General features: G+C 36.0%; 2 protein-coding genes across 2 annotated transcripts in view; one reads left to right on the forward strand and one right to left on the reverse strand.

The window, feature by feature from the left end:
• LOC126417183 (serine/threonine-protein kinase grp) overlaps positions 1–2,245 on the reverse strand; it is a 92,513-nt gene extending 90,268 nt beyond the window's left edge. The window contains exons 1-4 of the mRNA XM_050085084.1: positions 2,198–2,245; positions 1,938–2,053; positions 1,414–1,541; positions 140–363 (exon numbers count right to left, since the gene is read on the reverse strand). Of these exons, the coding sequence (XP_049941041.1) occupies positions 140–363; positions 1,414–1,478 (289 nt within the window). The 5' untranslated portion in view covers positions 1,479–1,541; positions 1,938–2,053; positions 2,198–2,245. The remainder of the gene's footprint in view (positions 1–139; positions 364–1,413; positions 1,542–1,937; positions 2,054–2,197) is intronic.
• A 128-nt stretch (positions 2,246–2,373) lies between these two features.
• On the forward strand, positions 2,374–3,455 carry LOC126416936 (TLC domain-containing protein 5-like). Its single transcript, XM_050084817.1, has 4 exons — positions 2,374–2,510; positions 2,706–2,791; positions 2,869–3,326; positions 3,423–3,455. The coding sequence occupies exons 1-4, from the start codon at positions 2,374–2,376 to the stop codon at positions 3,453–3,455; spliced, it is 714 nt and encodes a 237-aa protein (XP_049940774.1).
• Positions 3,456–14,730: the final 11,275 nt, after the last annotated feature.

The following is a 14,730-nucleotide window of genomic DNA, read 5'->3' on the forward strand; positions in this document are numbered from 1 at the left end:
CACTTTGTTACTCTGACATACGTATAGGCAGAGGCATAATTACAGATTTCACAGTACACACTTAATTGCACAATTTCTAATCCCCCAAACAAAAAAATATGCAAAGCAAATGAATACAGTTTAAGATGTTCTTACTTACCAATCCTGTCAAAGAGCTCCCCTCCAGCAGCATACTCAAGGAACAGGTATTCCAGATTTCCCTCTCGACGCTGTCCAAAAAATCTAATGATGTGTGGATCAGACATCATTCGATGTATGCAAATTTCTTTTTTGATGTTTGATCTTGCATCTGGGTGCTTATCAACATCCACTACTTTCATAGCAACTGCCTCGCCTGTGCTTTGGTTCACCAGAAGCTTCACCCTTTGCAAGGATAAATGGATTGGGAAATTAAGGGCTATTTCAATGAAATATCACCATGATCAATTATTTAACTTGTAAGACAGTACACTGCCTGCTGACACAAAGCTGAGGGGGGGGGGGGGGGGGGGGAAATAATAATAATAATAATAATAATAAAATAATCACAATTTGTATTAAATCTGTGCTCTACTTTATGGCCAGTTATCAGAAAACAGCGACAATGTTTCCATCAACAATAACAATTTACAAAGCAAATTACTTGTAAAATGTAAACTTTCACAGCAGGAATTGTCACAATTAATACAATATCTTGGGCTATTATGCCACGGTATAAGGGAGATGTCGGGTTTTGAAGTGAAATCCCTTAGACCATGGCATAATAGCCCAGAATATTTTACTAACTGTGAAAGCAAATTACATTAACATTTACTGAATAATGGATGAAAACTAATTACTGATGTGGTTTCTGTCACATGAATTGAGATGCACAGAAATGATGGCACTTGGTAAAGCAGTACTGTGTTATCAAAATAATCCAAACGTTTACAATACCATTAGGTAGCCTTCTACAACAAGAACTCTTTGTTTATTAAAATGTTTTCTGGAGTTTGGCGTGATTTACACAAAGACCTAAGGTTAAAATACGGAACATACATATGAAACTTTTGTTTCACATTGAACTACACTGTTTTAAATCTGACCTCTTCTCTTAATTATGGTTTTCATAGAAGTTCAATATCTGGTGAAGAGCTTAATACTAAGAAAATCTTATTTAGCAAGGTTAATTTAAATTTTCGTTTCCTTAATTTCCATCAATCGAACATTAAAAGCTTTCGATTGACAATACATAACTACATCATAATTCTGTAGTATGTGGAGCATGGAATAAAAAAACTAATTAGTGAAGTAATATATAAACATTTCGAACTAATTTACAACACTGATTTACAAATATTAGTTCACTAAAACTTCTTAGCCCACTAATTGCAAGGGTTTTCAGAAGGGTGTCATAACTTCAAGCATTAAGATACTAATATTTCCATTACTTACTCGCCATAGGCACCTTCTCCTAATGTTTGGGCGATACTCCATCCATCCACAAATTCTGATACCATCGTGCAAAATTATGGCAGGTACAACAGTTACCATTATTTATACTGACCGCTAAGGACGAATACCTGCAGTCAGAAGATTACTATAAACCACTACAATAATCGTGTATTTTCAGTAACTATTAAAATGCATGTAAAATAGGCAATTATTTTCCAATTCACATTAAATATTAAGCAACGCAGCTAATAAGATAGCTTGTAAAGGTATTCTTCGACAGAGACAAAATTCGTTAATTTCGGAAATTGCAGGACTTCCCTGAATAATAACAAAGAAATCAATTTGGCTATCGTGACAACATTACGGTCAAACCAAGTTAAACTACGTACAACTGTCAAATCCAACACGTGGTTGTCAAGACAATGACTGCCGCGATTTCTAGGACATTGCAGTAGATCTAGCAAATACCTACGGGCATTATTCATTTTCAGTTTCACTACCAATACTAGTGTTATAGGTCTTACCGAAGGACATTGTACACAACAGCGACTTCTCCTCTAAAGCAAACTTCGACGTCTGGAAGCTATTACAGCGGTAACTCCACTTTCAAACCGCATAGCTTCTCCACCTCTCATGGCCGCTACATGGAGTTCACCGTTTTCGCGCCGAGGACAGTAAAATGGCGATTTTTATGATATTAGAGTCAAAGACAAGCAGAAGAAAGATGCAATTTTAAATTTAATCCCCATTTTTTTCTCTACCATAATTCGAATGTATCTCTTACCACACGCATATGAAATAACGCAGACCAATCTATTTCTATTTATTACTGCATACTATTGATCACTGACATCTCTGATATCACGTGCACCAAGACACGGCATTTAAGATTTGTTGCGACTCGATGTTGCAGTAGAAATCTTTGGTTATCGCGAAAAATGGTTGTCGCCAAAACGAGAAATGGAATTACTAGAATTACAAATTGTTCAGCAAAACCGTATCAGTCGTGAAAAAATCAATGTATTTACTGAAATAATTCTTAAGAATAAGGCAAGTACCAATGAATTTTATACCAGTAATCTGACAAAGCTTAGCAAGTAAGTGCAGTTCCAAGTTTGTTTTGAAATTGCACAAGCGCGTAATATTTACGAGTGTTGTCTTTCTTCCAGTTACATTTTGGAGTAAATAAACATGTTGTCTTCCTGGACAGTCTTAGCTACGGCAACAGTGTGGACAGCTCTATATCACGGAATAAGATATCAGTTTAAATTGGACCCTGAATGGTCATGTAGGTTACTAACAGCGTTCCATGCTACGCTTGTGACAGTGCTTGCCGTTCTGGCATGCTTCCTTGGACCGTGGCCTTTCACGGACCCTGGTGAGGACTGATGTTGTAGATTCGTTAGGCATTTAAATATGAAGAACGTCATGATACGCAGGCATCTTTATTTTCAGGTGGTCCCAACACAACTTTACAATGCGTTGTGCTTGTTACAAGTCTTGGCTATTTTATATTTGACTTCATATGGTGCCTTTATCATCAGACAGAAGGTGCTACCATGCTTATTCATCATGCAGTAAGCATCATTGCAATTAGCCGAGTACTAATGAAAGGTGTGTCTGGCACTGAAGCTGTGGCGGGGGTTGGTGGATTGGAAATTACTAATCCTTTGCTTCAGGCAAGATGGTTTCTTCGTTCTTCTGGTTACAAAGGTACTGTTGTGTTTTACTTAACAGAAATTACCTTCATGCTGACGTTTTTTGCTATGAGAATAATTCTTGGAAGTTATCTCTTCTTTGCTGTTGTCTCACATCCACAGCCAGATTTCGAAAGTAAAGTATATTGCACAGCATTTTATGTGCTGTCATGGGTATTTATGATATACATTTTACAATACTTCAGAATGAAATATGTAATAAAGTCAAAATAAGAAATATGGGGGGCTATTACGTGATGTGACAGTAAACTGTTTTTATTTATTTGCCATTTATAGTAATGATTCTTACAGTTGTCTTTCAGTCTGAACACAAGCAAAGAGTGAGGTGATTAACATTCAACTTTCAATACAGTGAATGCAAAGCAGGGAAATTATCTAAATAGGCTTGTGCTCTCTTAACATGCTGTGTTATGCCATTTATAAACAGTTTCCTTTAATTGTCTCACTTTCTTAACGGATAAATAGTGTGACAAAACTTCCTTTCCCTTGTGATTGCATCTTAGCATATAGTAGTGTGCTTTTTAGTGGCACACTGTTTGTTCTTTAAATATTTCGTAGTAGAGTTTTTACTATTTGCTTAAAGTGCTCAGGTTTTCATGTTTCTACTGAGTATGAGTATGTGGTGAGAGGGAAAAGGGAAGGAGGGAATTTATGGTTGACGATCTTATAAAAACAAGATTTGTGTAAACATAGAGAAATGCTTCAATGAAATCCGATTTAAATGCATACTACCAAACCTATGGGTACTGTTTATAAATTCACAACTGGTTGGTTTAAAGTAAAGCAGTCCTCGAGACTGGCTTTAGTAAACGTGTACTTAATTTTAACATATGGCTGTGTTGTAATTTTTCTGTTGCATAATTTTCTTCTGTGTGAAACTGTGTTCCTGGTGTGGTATTTATCAACATCACTGCACAAAATTATTTAATATGTGTGTATATATTTTTTTCTTTTCTTTTTTTTTTTTACAACTTGTGTATTATACATGGAAATTATTTATTACAATTTTGATATGTTATGTATATATTTTTAAAACATTTTTATGTCTGTACAACGTTCTACTTATTAAACCTTTTTTTTAAAAAAAATATAAGATAGTATGATGCATTCTTATTTCCAAACCAACTTTATAGCCTACTTAAAATAGTCACACACACATAATAAAATCTTACTTTGCTGTTTTATTAGTCACAGTGCTCATCCCTTGCATAGTGGAAAATGATGAAACTGGGAATGAAAAATATCAGTGTGATTTTAAAATAACTGCACACTACTTTCACATATAAAAAAAAAAAAAAAAAATAAAAGAATCTTGTACTTCAGACTCCAGTACAAGTATTGTAGCATAGAAGTACAGGCTAAACAGATCCTGCTCTGCTGATTATATAGGAATAAAATTTTTGAAGGGCCATCAGATAACCCTCTTTGTTAAGCTAACAAAGATAGTGGACCATAAGACATCTTAGCAGACTACAGAACCTTTCAGGTTACAACTTTTTTTTTTTTTTTTTTGCAACCATGGCTGTTGTATGTGTGTTAAATAGGACTTGCTCACATAATTATCAGGAGAAGCGACAAGTGTTTCACACAATTAGAACCATCGTACCATATTAAGTAGAAATGCATCTATAAATCATTGGACAAAACAAAGGTTGTAAGAAAGTATTTTGTGACCAAAGTACAGGGCTACCTTTATCCCCATTAGTTGGGCTACTGCTTTTGGGCACTCAGCAGTTCTTAAAGTCTCTTGCAACAGACTGATTAGAAATGACAAGATATGGTCTCATTGCAGTGCACACAAATATTTTCCCTATCAAATTAAAGACACCATACAGAACTTTGAAATATGATCCACATTTGCCTCACCCTCATCTGATACTGCTGGAATGTTTCCTTCAAATTTTTTGTACTGACCCTTTTACAGCATAGAACTGATTGCTCTAATTACAAAAAGTAGAACATTAGATGAATGGTTGACAATGTTCTTCATTGCTGAACAGTAATACTTATGACCCATTACTTGTTTTGTATCCCAAGCTGCTGTTTCTCATTGCCACACAACATTCATTCAGAAAACTAAGGTTATTGCACATGCGGGGATTACGAAATATTTAGCTACAATGACTGACTCATATGCCTGTATCATTGTTCTCCTGTAGTGCCACCTGCCCTGGTACCCAACTTTCCTAGAAGCTGTGAATCTTAGATAATTTTCTGTGCCGCATACATTTGCACAATAACTGTAAAACATTCACAAATGCACCTTGATTCCTACAGTTCCCTTAAGAGAAATGTAGACAGCACCAGAAACACAATTACTGAATGTATAATCCTGTTCGAACTTAACTTATCCTAATCACATGATAAAGTATTCAAAACTGCCAAAGTTACTTCTTTGCTTACAATTTTTGATCCATGAACATCATCTCACAAGGCAGTCAAATATACAGTACAATGGTGTTGACAGCATACTATACAAGTGTTGTATTGTGAATAGCTAGCTGCCTTCTAATGAAAACAGGCATCTTTTCATTTGCACAGTGTCCAGAAACCTAACAGCAATAGTCTAGCTGGGGGAGAAAAAAAAAAAGCAGCTTCACAAAAATGCAGTAAGCATGACTAAATTGTATTCTATAGTCAGATTCATGAATGGTGGCGGTTTGTAAAGGGTACACATTGTTGCCAGTTCCAACCGACAGTTACCGTAGACGCATATACGTGCTTTGCACTTGAAGAAAGTATGTGCCCTACAAATTATGACTTGCTTGCTTATTCAGAATTTGTCACTTACCACCACCATCAGCAATGATTCTCTTAACAAATTGAATAAAAATTCATTAAACAACTTGCTAAGGTTACATTTAATGGTTGCATTGAGCATGAAATTCACAGCAGAGTGGTGCACAGAACACTACTGAACACTCATTGGCCATTAGAGAATGCGTGGTGTAGGTGCTCAGGACAAGCCTAAACTGTACCACCGTGATTTGTAACTCCAAATATAGGTCCTATAAATGAACTTTTCAGGATGGCCTCGAGAGTTAGTTAAAGCCAGAAATTGGTAATAGTGAGGTTTTTGGAACAAATCTAAATTTAACAAAAATGCAGGTTCCATGGGATGGCAATGGTGTATTTGTATACGTAGACAAAAATCTTAATCGACTGCGGTACAAATTGAGGCTGCATGCTTATGGTTCATAAGTGGGATGAATCCTAGTTGGAAACTTCTCTCTGTTTAATGACTTTGCTGCAGTAGTAAAAGATAACTGCAGAGGAAACCTCCATCCCCTGATGCATATGTATCCCAGTAATCCTGTAATAACTTGAAATGATTTTAATCACTCCTGCACAAGTTATGAATGATGGAACTGTATTAAATCTGAGCAACAAATGGGTGCAACATCAACAAGGACATTAGGAACAGAGACCATGACATAGCAACAATGAGCAAAAACTTCCAAAGGGCTGTAAAAGTAAAATGGAAATTTTACATGTTCTCATACAGGAGTTAATGATCACTTGATTCAGGTAGTAAGCACACAGAGAAAATGGTTCAAGCTCAAATGAGTGATCAACCAATCTCTAGGAGCACCGAGCAGAATAATTAGAGATTGGCATACATGTAATATTAGGCAGTTTTTTTAAGAAACAACATCTGCAGCACAATACAAATGGAATGAAGCATACACTGGCAGATAAAAACATGTTTGGAAAGGAATGTGTGAAACATTAAGTAATCACAGAACTTGTTTTAAAACCCCATGAAATGTTCAGGCTATCTGTTGCACAAAAATCAGCATCCAGACCTTTGTAAACTAGACAGAAACCTGGATAAAAAAAAATTCAAAATCAAATTTTAGGTATGTCTCGAAACATTTCTTCATAAAGGGAAGTTGAGAAACCTTGAAATCATTCAGTAGCCATTCTGGAGCTGAGTGACATAGTAGTGTGTACCAACAGTGGTGAATAGTATCTTAAATTGCTAAATCTGAATAAACCCCTGGGGTAAAGGACCCCCTTTAATGTTATCTATAGAATTTGCAAGGGAATTAGCCCTATTTTTGTACATGATTCACTACAGATCCCACGAGGAGAGGATGATAAGGGGCAGAAAAGGGCATTGGCAAAAAAATCTTACAAGGGAGGTACACCCACTTGGAGATGGAGATAAAGGTGGTCCCAGTGATGCTGGTATCAGCATCAGGCGGGTGGTCTGCCAGCTAGGGTAGGCAAAGCAGCCATGTGTAACTTGCTCCATGACAATTGCCACTACACGTGTCACGACACGTGCAGGCTTTATTATCTATGCACTTGCCTCTGCAAACAGTTTTGTTGCTGGTTTGTCATATAGGCCACCAGTGCTAGGATTTCTATCATCCATCCTACAGCACTCACAGGTGAGGCTATCTTCATGAGGGGTGGTATCATCAACCTTAACATCCACCTTTGGGCTATGGAGAATCACCATAGTATGGAGGCAGCGAACCTTCATTATTGGTTCAGCCTTATCATGCTTACAGGGATTATAGGCAACTGCCACATGAGACAAGTCGTCATTTCACAACGCCTCACAAGCAAGACTTATCTGTACTTTCTGTGGGTGACATTGCTTCCCCTGGTGGAAGATTTGCCTTTGCTGATATGAAGGGTAGTGTAGTTATTAGGAGATGGTGCTCCAGGTCACTGCCCTCTTTGAGGGTGGAGCCAAAACTCTAGCATAGGTAGAACATTCCCATTTTTCTAGTGTGTTTGTTTTCATCTTCAAGTGAGTGTACCTGTCATGGACCGCCATTTCTGGCAAATTTTTTGGTCTATACTAAGGAAGCCACTGCACGTCTTTTGAAAACTTCAAGAATAATCTATTGGAGCAGAAAGTATCAAGTTCTCCAGCCCTATGCGTATCTATACTATGAAGACTGTGTGGGTAAAAGTAGGCACATAACAGCTCACATGAAGGTGTGAAGACATTCTTTCTTCCCACACACCATCTGTGAATGCAATTTGAAGAAAATAGTACCGTATGCCACACACTTACAGTGAGTAACACAGCAAAAGTGTAGTTATCTCTTATCAGCTGTGACAGTTAAAGCTAGATGTGAAGAATGAAAACTTACACATTTTGTAGAGACAAATGGTGAAGATCAATGCTTCTCCCATGTTTTTCTTGTCTGAGGAGTCAATAGGGGTTGCCATTGGTAGTTGTCAGGTTACACTGAGTGGAAAAAAACTGTGAAGTCATTCACAAACAATGAGAAATGTACCATGATCTTCATTATAGTTATTATGCTGTCTATTGCTCTGAGAAACGGAATAATTTTAAAAATTCTGGCAACCAGCAATGAAAATCCCAGCTGTGAACATTCAATAGCATTAAGTTACTAGAAATTGCAGATTGTGAACCTACAGTGAAAACAGCTGCCGAGTCTCTTAGTTTTGAGATCATCCTTTCATGTTAGGGTTTTCCCAGACTAGCTTGTCAAATGAATGGTGTGATAACTATTTGGAGGTGCAAAAATCTTTCCTGGCTTTAGAGGAGGGATCATAACAACCTTTTGCTACAGACAAGATTTTATTAAAAATATCAAGGAGGGAGTCTGGTCATGGCTGTGTTTCATTACACAAATTCTAATTGTTTCATTAAACAAGTTTTAATACCCCATGGAGAACAACTGAAAAATTCCTTCTTGCAAGAACTGAAGCCTTAACTAGTCCCTCTCCAAGTTATCTTTGTGGTGGCAAAATTGGTGAGTTGTGTAATGTGTACAGTCTTGTTTTTTGTTTTGTAAGCCTTCGTACATATAAAGCTACACGTCAAAACCATGCGCCAGTCTAATCTAGACATTTTCTCCTCTCATATTTTTGAACTTTTTTTTTTAATTTTTAAAATGCTGGCTTCACTTTGCTTATACTCATTTCTTTTCTGGGAGGAGGAGGGATGGGCTCTTAACCAAATTGTCTTTTGTGTGTCTTTGGTTCAATGGCAGTAGTCTTTTATATTTATCATATGAGCCTGTTGATAAAATATCCATACATCGATATTTTTTCCAAAAAATATTGATATGTATCGGTGATATTTCCCGATATGTTGATATCAAAATGGCAATATCAAGTGCTGATATTTTTACTTCGTATTGTAATTTATTTAGTTATTTATTTATTTATTTATTTTTTTTTGCAGTTTTTGGTAAATATTAGAAGTTGTACTTTTGAAATTGTAGTAGAACTTAATTTTACTTTCACTGTGTGAAGGGAGTCTTACTACTTTTCAGTTTTCATTACATCCAATCTCACTCTCTCTGTGTGAGGCAAGTATATGTGGCACAAAAGAAGTCAGATTGCACTCAGTGGCAGTGTGAATGGAATAAGATGATTTCCAATGTGAAGAAATAGCATACCAGTTGCATTACGAAACAAAAATCTAAATGACAATTCACAAAAATTGATTAGGATTGGTAATTACAGTGGGGGGAGACGTGTGACTGGAAAAGCTGACATTATTGGAGCTACCAAGTGAAACTGCGTTGTTTAGCTTCACAATGGAGTTGGGGGGGGGGGGGGGGGGGGAGTGAAGTCGAAGTGCTCCAGTGCTCCACTCAAATCTGACAGTGAAACCGAATTGTCATATCAGATACCTTTTATTGCACCACTTACAAGCAATTATCACTGTTAGGAAAGTGGTTGTCGCCAAGTGTGAATGTGCATTGCTCTCCTTTCAATTTTTACTATGAAGGGGATGTGCAGGCTGGTAGCTTGTTGATGTCCAGAATATCTAATAATAAATCGATACTTCAATATGAAGCTCTAAAACTAGCAGTATATTTATACAATGTACAGTCAATACTTCTATAGGCACGTATGTCAATATTTGTTTTATTGATATATCGATATTTCTTCTTGTTATATCAAGAGCCAAGAATGATATTTTTTTTTAGATATTGGGTTCCTGATATTTTTAAAAATATCAACACTCTTAACCTTTAGGTAATACTTTGGAACTGCAAATACTATTTTTTGCAACCTTGTGTCAGTGTTGCATTATGTACCTTTCTGACCCTGACCCATCCTCATCCTACCTCTCTCCCCCCCGCCCCCCGCCCTTTCCTCCTCCTACAGACAAACAATGTAGTTAACACTAGGGGAGAGTGGAGGCACTTGGCTGTAAATACATTTCTTACTTCATCATAAAGGTATTCATTTTGCAGACACTCAACTCCTGATTTATTTTTCCTCTCAACGGACAGAGGGTAGTCTTTACTCTTCACTGGGTAGGCGTCAAAGCAATTTATGCAAACTGCAGATGAGCAGCGTGGAATCTGTGATTCATGCTTCTAATACACATTTGCACTCGTTTCTTAGGCTCTACATACATTAGTATAAATAAATTAGCAATGTAATGTGAGATAACTAAATTTCACTTCAATACATTCAGGCTATAGGGTCTATTAGTAAGTTAAAGGTAAGAATGAATTTTTAAAAAAAACTTATTTCACCTCTTCATTTACTCTTTCCTTCATATCTTGTAAATCTGAAACTATTTCTTCTTACTCCACTTTTATGTTGAGATTTCATCTAAACTTGTCTTCACTATGACCGAGATAAAGTACTTCTGTCCAGACAGCCGAGACATTTCAAAAATTCCTATAGTATTATTATTGTTTCTTTTTTCAAACCTTGACATGTGTTCAGTGAGGTACAAGTCAATTATTTAAGTACTGAGAAGGTGCCTTAGAACTTCAGTATGTAATAGATGATCTCAAGAGAGAGAGAGAGAACCTCATTCGGAGAATTTTAAAATTTTGATTTTCAGTATACAAAGTTCAGAGAGTAATATGGTGACTATGTATCTGCATCCAGCATTACATTTTTTTCTTGACTTATTCAATCCTTACAGTTGAAATAAGACGTTTAATAATGATCTGTGGCCTCTGTGCACATCATTACTAGTTGTTGATTTATCATTTATAAATTTCAGCAGAAAGAGACTGTAACAACCTGTATGAATGAGAGGGTAGTGGCACTCTAAATGTTCATCATGAGGAACTAAGGTCTATTGACTATTTTTGTCATCGGGAACAAAAGACAGCATAAATGCATGCCTGTGCTTGATTAATAAACCACAGTTTAATTCACAAGTTATCAAATTATTTGTGAGATCATTCATTGTTACTTCCTGCAAACTGTTGATACACATTTGACTTTCGCTGTACAACATCTTGAACCACAAGGAAAATTCAGACCTGTCGGATGCAGATTAACAATGAAAATGGACTTGCATACATGCATCAAATGAGAAAGACAGGCTGTTTTGCTGATGACATCATGATAACTGAATACATAACAATATAGTTGCATTGACTGTGTCTTGTTTTGTGTTGTTATTAATGAGATGTCCAAAATCACAAACAGTAAGATGACGTTTTTCTCTTTATCAGATGATTACCATGATGTGTTTCTGTTGCATAAGTGGGCCAGTTTTGTTGTTGAATATATGCTATTCTTGTATCACTGGTAATATTACAAGACAGTGTAGTAAGTTATGTTGTCCTCTACTTGAAGATTGGTTTGACCACCCAAGTCAAGTGCCTTCTTTCAAGCTTTGAAGTGACTTACCCAGCCGGCTATAGCGATGACCTATGGTTTAATATGGACTTCTACAAATTGCACAACTTGGCATTCTTTCATTTCCACATGTGGGGAGGGGGGAAAAAAATGGTTCGGCAGTATTATACTTACCTACACAGTAAATAAGTAAGTGAAAATAGGGATGCAATCTGTACAAGTAGTAAGTAACCTTCTGAGGAAATTTGGTTAATTTTCAAAACTGATCATGAAATAAGAAAATGCCTTTCCACAATTTCCTTACTGGGTGCTAAATTTTGTAGCAGATTAGTGTAATCTGCAAATGGAAACAGTTACTCATAGTAATTGCGATACTGTGAATGAGATACTTTGGTACGTCACAAGAAATTATGTAACAGGCTACAGTATACCAATCCTTAAAAATAAACACTGAAGTTATTATGTCAGCATTAGATAACAAAATGTTTTTAAAAACATCCAAGTTCTAAAATGTGATATTATTGGTGATAGAGATGAAAGAATAATAATAATAATACCAACAGGCTACTACTTTGCAACACAGTGCCAACTTGGTGCACTGCATCTTATTGCAGTAGTTCAAGTGTATATACACCTCTCAGCTTGGCACCACAAGTGGTGGCTTGGGTCGCTTGTGCCTTAAACTGGTCCTGCTTTGCATGCCAATTAGGAACTGTATTCCCTGAGTCTCAGAAAAATCGGGCCTAACCTGTGTTCCATTGATCAATAGCATGGGAAACCGTTATGAAGTGGAACTTGTCAAATGCACAAAGGAAACAAGTTTTTTGTTTTGTTTTGTTTTGTTTACATTATGGTGTTATACCTAAATATTTCTATTATTTATCCCAGTCCCTTAAATGGCACAGAATGCATATATTATATCTCCAGATTTATTTACTCATATTCAAGAATTCACCTATGGTATAGAAGGAGTTGTCAAGGAGGTAGGATTTCAATTTGTTTTTGAAACTATTACTGCTGTCTGTCAGACATTTTATATCATCTGGTAATTTATCAAAAAGTTTTATGGCAGCATATTTTATCCCTTTCTGTGCCAAAGATAGGTTAAGTAAAGGATAGTGTAGGTCTTTCTTTTTTCTGGTATTGTAATCATGAATTTCGCTGATTTTAAACTGGTCCATGTTGTTGAGAAAAAATTTCATTACTGAGTAAATGTACTGTGAAGCAGTTGTAAGAATTTCTAACCTTTTAAACAGTTGCCTACAAGATGTGCGACTATCTTTTTTTTGAGCAGTGAACACCTTTTGCCAAAGTGTTGAGTTGCCCCAGAATATTATTACGTATGACATCAGAGAGTGGAGCTATGCAAAGTATGTTAGCTTACTAATTTCTACATCCTCAAAATTGCCAATTATTCTGATTGCAAAAGTTGCTGAACATAGTCGCTTTAGGAGATCCAAAATATGAATTTTCCAATTAAGATTCTCATCTATATGTACACCCAAAAACTTAGTATGCTCTACCCTGGCTACTGACTTCTTTTGATGTGTTATGTTTATTGAAGGAATTATACTTTTTGCAGCAGAAAATTGGATGTACTGTGTTTTTTCAGTGCAAGCCCATTTGCAGAAAACCAATTAATAACTTTTCCAAAGACCTTATTTGTATCATTTTCTATCAGACTTCCTTTTACTGGATTAATAATTATGCTTGTATCATCAGCAAACAGTGTCAGTTCAGCATCTTGTTTCACATAAGAAAGGAGGTCATTCACATATATCAAGAACTGGAGGGGACCCATGATTGAACCTTGTGGAACACCTAATGTAATTTCACCCCAGTTAGATGAAGTGGCAAACTCCTTTGAATCACTTGAAGCATATAAAGAGACTTTTTGCTTCCTGTTCTGTAGATACGACTTAAACCACTCATATGCTGTTCCATTTATACCATAGAATTGTAATTTCTCTAACATAATGTTATGGTTCACACAATCAAATGCTTTGGATAAGTCACAGAATATTCCTACTGGTGACATTTTACTATTTAAAGACTCTATTATGTGGACAGTGAAATTGTATATTGCTGACTCAGTGGAATAGCATTTCTGAAATCCGAACTGATTTACTAAGTATCCCATTACTGTTGAGATGGCTAACCACTCTTGAGTACATTACTTTGTCAAAGATTTTTGAAAATTCTGTAAGTGAGGATACTGGCCATTATTTATTGACATCTGTGGTTTCCCCCTTTTTGTAGAGAGGTCTGACAATGGCATATTTTAACCTGTCTGGAAAAATACCCTGAGTCAGTGATGCATTACATATGTGACTCAAAACATCAGCTGTAATTGCTCCACATTGTTTTAATAACTTGTTAGAGATGTCATCTACTCCAACAGAACATCTATTTTTCAAAGATATAATAATTTTCCTTATTTCACAAGAGGTTGTTAGATGAAACTTAATCTGACCTAATTTTTCAAGACTGACTCTTCCATGTACTGCCTGGCTTTTTCTTTTGAAATATTCTCACCAATTTTTTCTCCTACATTTGAGAAGTGATTGTTAAACATATTGGCTGTTGGTTGAGATGGTCTCATTCTCTTTAACAGTAATACTACCTACCCTAGTGGTTACTTTTCCTGTCTCCCTTCTAACAACATTCCATATTGATTTGATTTTATTGCTGAAGTTGTTAATTTCTTCTCTAACATATATATTTCTTGAATTCCTTACAACTTTTCTCAGTATGTTACAATAATTTTTATAGTGTAAAAGTACTTCTGGATCTTTACTAGTCCTTGCTGTCTCATACAGTTTTCTGTGTTATTTGTGTCACTTGGCAAATGTTTGTGAAACTAGAGCTTTTGCTGGGAATATCAGACCACTGGATAGCTGTACATGCCGTGAAAAAAATATATTGATTAACAGTATATTTATTTAATGGGGCTTGTAAAGCTATCCATTGGTATGATATTCTCCACATGCCAATTCCCCTGCATAATATCTATCATCTGAAATTCAACTAGATCCATTAG

The sequence above is a fragment of the Schistocerca serialis genome, chromosome 8 (genome assembly GCF_023864345.2).
Source record: "Schistocerca serialis cubense isolate TAMUIC-IGC-003099 chromosome 8, iqSchSeri2.2, whole genome shotgun sequence".
NCBI lineage: Eukaryota > Metazoa > Arthropoda > Insecta > Orthoptera > Acrididae > Schistocerca > Schistocerca serialis.

What these genes read in the sequence shown, in the direction of transcription:
- LOC126416936 (XM_050084817.1), top strand. Translation starts at nt 2,374, where the DNA reads ATGGAATTACTAGAATTACAAATTGTTCAGCAAAACCGTATCAGTCGT. An exon ending in GTGGCCTTTCACGGACCCTG is followed by an intron (nt 2,792 to 2,868) that starts GTGAGGACTGAT and finishes CTTTATTTTCAG; the next exon opens with GTGGTCCCAACACAACTTTA. An exon ending in AATACTTCAGAATGAAATAT is followed by an intron (nt 3,327 to 3,422) that starts GTAATAAAGTCA and finishes TGATTCTTACAG; the next exon opens with TTGTCTTTCAGTCTGAACAC.